At 45.3% G+C, this 6,000-nt stretch overlaps 1 protein-coding gene across 3 annotated transcripts in view; it reads right to left on the bottom strand.

The window, feature by feature from the left end:
• Positions 1–2,131: 2,131 nt before the first annotated feature.
• Positions 2,132–6,000, bottom strand: part of THOC5 (THO complex subunit 5) — a 35,531-nt gene continuing 31,662 nt past the window's right edge. For all 3 annotated transcript variants that reach the window (XM_059139100.1, XM_059139101.1, XM_059139102.1), the window contains 2 exons: positions 5,402–5,592; positions 2,132–2,337 (listed from right to left, as the gene is read on the bottom strand). In XM_059139100.1, the coding sequence (XP_058995083.1) occupies positions 2,274–2,337; positions 5,402–5,592 (255 nt within the window). In that variant the 3' untranslated portion in view covers positions 2,132–2,273. The remainder of the gene's footprint in view (positions 2,338–5,401; positions 5,593–6,000) is intronic.

The following is a 6,000-nucleotide window of genomic DNA, read 5'->3' as shown; positions in this document are numbered from 1 at the left end:
AAAATGAAGGGCCTGGCAGTGCCAGGAGTCTTCTAGTTCTTTCTCAGGAAATCCTTATCACTGGGATGCTCAGTGATCAGCCAAGAGAACAGGAGGAAACAACTCTTCTACCAGATGCCCATATTATCCAAGGAAAATCAGCAGAAGTCCAATAATGGGGAACAAAGTTCAAAGTATACTGTGGGAGAAAAAAGCCACTTCATCAAGACTATCACAAAAATTGGGACGTCTGGGTGGCTCGGTTGGTGAAGCGTCTGCCTTTGGCTCGGGTCATGATAACAGGGTCTCAGGATCGAGTGCCACATTGGGCTCCCTGCTCAGCAGGAAGCCTGCTTCTCCCTCTGTCTGCTGCTCCCCCTGCTTGTGCTCACTGGCTCTTTCTCTCTTTTTGACAAATAAATAGGTAAAATCTTTAAAAAAAAGAAAGAAGACTCACAAAAAATAAACTTTATATACATTAAAAATGGCTACAAGAGTAGATTTTGTAGATTTTCATCTGGTAGTTAAAAACTTTATAGATGGGGGTGCCTGGGTGGCTCAGTGGGTTAAGCCTCTGCCTTCAGCTCAGGTCATGATCTCAGGGTCCTGGGATCGAGTCCCGAATCGGGCTCTCTGCTCGGCAGGGAGCCTGCTTCCTCCCCTCTCTCTCTGCCTGCCTCTCTGCCTACTTGTAATCTCTCTTTCTCTGTCAAATAAATAAATAAAATCTTAAAAAAAAAAACTTTATAGATGATTCTTAGAAGTATGTAATAATTCTTTTTTTTTTTTTTTTTTTTAAAGATTTTATTTATCTATTTGACAGAGAGAGAGAGATTACAAGTAGGCAGAGAGGCAGGCAGGGGGGAAGAGGAAGCAGGCTCCCCGCTGAGCAGAGCCCGATGTGGGACTCAATCCCAGGACCCTGAGATCATGACCTGAGCCAAAGGTGGGGGCTTAATCCAATGAACCACCCACATGCCCCTATAGTAATTCTTTTTTTAGGTTTATTATTATTATTATTATTATTATTATTATTTTGGTAATCTCTACACCCAACTTGGGGCTCTAATTCATGACCCTGAGATCAGGAGTTGCTTGCTGTTCTAAGTCAGCCAGGTGCCCCAAGTATATAATAATTCTCTCTCTTTTTTAAATATTTTAATTGAGAGAGAAAGGGAGAGAGAGGGAAAGAGATAGTGAGAGTGGCGGCAGGGGGGTGAGCAAGGAAAGGGAGAAGTAGGCTCCCTGCTGAACAGGAAGCTGGACATTGGGCCCAATCTCAATAACAACCCAAGCTGAAGACAGATGCCTAACTGACTGAGCCACCCAGGTACACCTGTAATAATTCTTAAATATTTTCCAGCTTTATATCTTATTTCTTAAACAAATAATGAACTGAAAACTGACTTTTTTTTTTGAGGAGATGGGGAATAAGTTTTTTGACAAAACTGTCCAAGAACACTTTATGCCATCCTTCACTTTGACTTTTGCAGAATTATAAAGGAGGTTATTTTGAAAATATTTTAGAGGGTTTTATCGATTTTCCTAGGACTTCTCCTAATTCCCTGAGAGTCGAACCATTATTTTTGAGGCACTTATCATGTCCTCACCATGAAGATTCTCTTCAAATGGCTCCTGGTCTCACTCTGCCAGAGCCTCATTAGATGGTGGCTCTACATGTGATTCTCCAACACCATTCTCACTGACTTCACACAATGCTGCAATATTTACAATTACTCCTTGTACCTGTCTTCTCTTTGTGCTACACAGTCAGATGTTTATAAAATCCAACAATCAGAGAGAATCTGCCCAATGAAGGTACTGAAGTTAGTGGAGGGAGAGGGGAAGGGAAAGAACTTTTGTTTTTTTGGGCTGTGCTCACTTGGGCTTTCCCTGCCACCTCCTAATGGCAGAGACTTAGGGTAATAAACACCAAAATAATGAGGCCTTCCCAAAGCAAGAACAAGAAAGATGAGTGGGGATAAGAGGGCAGCATCTTTCTACAGACTCAGAATATTCTGCACTCTGCTTTTCTTGGCCACCTAGAGAAAGCCAGTCCACAAAAACTCTTTCACAATATGCTGTGGTCCCCAGCTGCCCTTCCAGACTGCAAATCCACCCCCGTCGTCTCCAGGAAGCCACAAGACAAAGGTCACTTGGTCAAGTGACACTTTAATAAGCTAGAAATAAAAAAACCTGTCTTTGGAGACTATCAAGAGCCACATGTGGGCCAAAGCAGAAGGTAGAGGCATAGCACTTTGGTCATGGGGGAGAACAACAGGCTGAGTGGAAGGTCAGCGATGGCTGAAGAATCCTTGAGGATGGTTATATTTAAACGGCTTCATCCTGCTGGGGCCCCTAAAGAAAGAGGAGAAGGGAAATCAGTTAATACCGTGCCCTTTGGGCTGACAAAAGAAATTACAATTCATCTGCACAAGGGAAAACTATGCAACTGTTGGGAGGTGAAAAATGAACGAAAAGCAGACTATAAAACAATATGTAAGGTGTCATACTGTTTTGGCGAAAATGTATGCTTGCAAAGGCATGAGCATAAACCTGGAAAGGCCCTCACCAACAACAGGCACTTCGGAGACCCTCACTTTTTAGTGTTTTTACAAAACTGCTCATTGACGTTTTTATGTTTAACAACAAACATATTTCTTTCTCTCTCTCTCTTTTTTAAAAGATTTTGTTTATTTGAGAAAGAAAGTGAGGAGAAAGAGAGTGAGTGAGTGCACAGGAGCAGGGGGTGAAGCAGAGGGAGTAGCAGGCTCCCTGCTGAGCAAGGAGCCCAATGCGGGGCTCAATCCTAGGAGCCCAGAATCATGACCTGAGCAAAAGACAGATGCTTAACCAACTGAGCCACCCAGGTGCCCCTATTTAATTTTTATAATAAGAAAAAACCTTAAAATCCTCCTTTTGCAGGGAGATTCCCGTGTAAACAAGAACGAAAAGAATCAGCACTAAGTGTCTGCCAAGAGCCACGTGCTTTATACTACTACCTCTGAGATACTATTTCTACCATTTTATAGATTTTATAGATGAAGAAACAGTCTCAGGAAGGTAAACTGTCTGCCCGAAGGTAATTGTCAGAAAGCAACGGGCTCAACTTCAAAACCAGGACTAACACTAAATCCTACTGGCCACAGGCAGGCTGACAATCATGGCCAAAACCTCAACGCTCTGAAGCTAAGGTGCTTCAGCTATAATGGTAGGGATTTGGGGATCCCAGGCAAAACTTCACAAACGGACCTCTTCTACCCAACTCCACAGTGAACAATGACCATCTAAAGGGCCACTTTTGTCTGCTATGGTTGACATTCAGTGGTAACTTGAAAGGTGACACCCTGGATATCAGTCTGAAGAGTGTGTGTGTGTGTGTGTACACAGAGACAAGAGAAAGAAGGTTTTTATTCCAATACCAATGCAACTACTTACTTAAGTGAGGGCTTACTCTGTGTGCCATCGTATTTGGCACTTTACACACTATATCTCGTTTAATTTCATCTTCCCTATAATACCTGAAGTGGATGCTGTTTTGTTTTGTTTTTAACCAATGAGGAATCTGAAGCTCAGGCGGCTAAGTGTAGACCCTCATCACATAGGCTGGAACTGCAATGTGAACCCACATCTTTTTGGGCCCAAAGTCCTTGCTCATAACCATAATGACAGATACTCCCAACATCACAAGGGCACAGAATCACCTGGGCAAGTCTAGGCATATGGCTAATGGAGAACCCACAGTCTGAAGGTAGCCAGCCGCAGGCAGAACTAGACCTCCTGCCTCCTGCTGCCAGGCCAGCACTTTGCAGCCCAGCTTCTTGGTCTGATACCAGTGGTTAGCTGGACTCTAGGCTGAGAAACTTGCATCTCTCCAGTCATGGGGTTAACTGGATCTGAGAAGCCAAAGGAGCGCAAACCCAGAATGCCCTGATGGAGGACCTCTGCCTGGGTGACAAAAAGCACTACAGGAAATGGATCCTTCGGGAACCATTAGGTAACAGAAAATAAACACTGACTGTGTGAGAGCTCCCACCCTCGAAATGTGTTACAGCAGATAGGGAGGGTGGGAAGAACAGAGTTCTCACACAGACTCACTAGGGAGAGCAAGTCCTAGAAGCTACCAACATCTAGCCGCCAGCTCCACCTTCCAGCAGCCACCTGGGGGCTGGAACTGGTTATTATCAGATAACATGAAGAACCAGGCCAGGTGGAGGTGCCAGATGGAGGCGGAAGGATGCTGGCACAGCTTCCAGGTGCTGGGACTGGCTATCTGAGGTAAGGGGCAGGTAAGGGACATTTAGACTGACAGGGAATACAGGGATGACCCAATTAGAAACAGATTATAGCCCTTCCTCTCTCCCAGACACCATTCCTCCCTAGCTGCTTGCTCAAAAGGGAAGGAAAGCCTAACAGCATGAACTCTGGAATTTTGAAACTGATCTTTAAGAACAAGAACATGTGGGGTGCCTGGGTGGCTCAGTCTATTAAGCATCTGCCTTTGGCTCTGGTTGTAATCCCAGGGTCCTGAGATAGAGCCCCATATTGGGCTCCCTGCTCAGTGGGGAGCCTGTTTCTCCCTCTCCTTCTGCTTGTGCTGTCAAATAAATAAATAAACAAAAGAAATAACAAAACAAAAGAACAAGAACATGTGTTAAGGGATAAAAGGGAGAGAAAGGACCTCACCAAAGTGAAAAGAAAAGTAGCTAAAAGTGCCATGAGCACAGACACACTGAACACCAAGTCATCAGGACCTAATGGCATTTTGTGAGCCCTGTCTGTGCCAGGAACCGTTCTCATAGCTTATATGAATTATCTCTAATTCACCACGAGCCAGACAATATACTTCCATGTCAGCCTTTAGGAAATAGGTCCAGAGCTAAAGTGATTCTAACAAGATCACACAGCTGGTGAGCAGCAAAGCAATGATCTGTACTTATTATTTGTCTTACTTCAGAACTGGTTCCTTCCATGATGCCTAGAACTGCCTAGAACTGCCATTCTCATAGACTCAGGAGCATCCCAGGAAGAATATGGCAGACTCTGGGACTGGTGGGGCTTTATGTAGTTTTAAAAGCTTATTTGGACAATAAAAAGCAAACCATGTTGTTTTCCAAAAGAAGCACAGGAAGTTTAGCTTAATCCTTTTGGTTCTGGTGGGGCTCACTCAGTGGGTGGCCCACCTTCAGGGGTGCTCGAGAAGAACAGCTGGACCAGCTGTAGGAAGTGGGTTTCAGGAAAGAGGGAGCAAGCCCTGCTCAGAAAATCTGGCTACAGAATTTTTATTTCCACTGTGAAGAGAGACAAGCACACGTGAGTACGAGCACGCCCTCCATACCAGGTTCTGATCTCTGCCCTGAGTCCCTGAGAGAGGCAAGGCTGGACACCTCCAGAGCTCCAATGTTCCCACCCGTCCCCTCACCTGAAAAGCCGCAGACACATCTTCTCCTGGGGAAACTCCTTGGGCCCCTCCACACTGTCATCGTGGCTGTCAGTCTCCAGGTAGACATCCAGCAGCACACACAGGCGCTGCAGCTGGTTGGTCAGGAGCTGATGGCTGGGTCGGGGGCCGCACAGCTCCTTGTAGCAAACGTTGACCTCACTCTCCATAGCCTAAGGAGTGGGAAAGCCAGAAACTCAGCACTACCTTCAGACTAACTGGGTCTGACAGCTCCACAGGAACAGTAGCCAGGCCTCTATAGGACCTCGGTCACACCAGATCAAACCCGATGAGTTTATCCTCAGGCTCAGGACACCAGTGTCTTCCTGATTCTGACCTGTAACTTTCCCTAGCCAACATTCCCACAGCCAAGAAGATGGAGGTGTGTGGAGAAGAAATCTCAAGACCTAAGTCAGAAGGTATTAGCATTAAAAACATGATCCACAGCCAGCAGGACACTACAGAATCAAATCAACAGGTACAATGATTATTTACTAGCTACAATAATCTCACACACCACCTCATGCCAACACTTCCATGCTTCCCAGTTTATTCACATTTCCACCGAAGCCCAAGACAGC

This window comes from Mustela lutreola, chromosome 11, assembly GCF_030435805.1.
Source record: "Mustela lutreola isolate mMusLut2 chromosome 11, mMusLut2.pri, whole genome shotgun sequence".
Classification (NCBI taxonomy): Eukaryota; Metazoa; Chordata; class Mammalia; order Carnivora; family Mustelidae; genus Mustela; species Mustela lutreola.
This window is presented reverse-complemented; position numbering and strand designations above follow the sequence as displayed.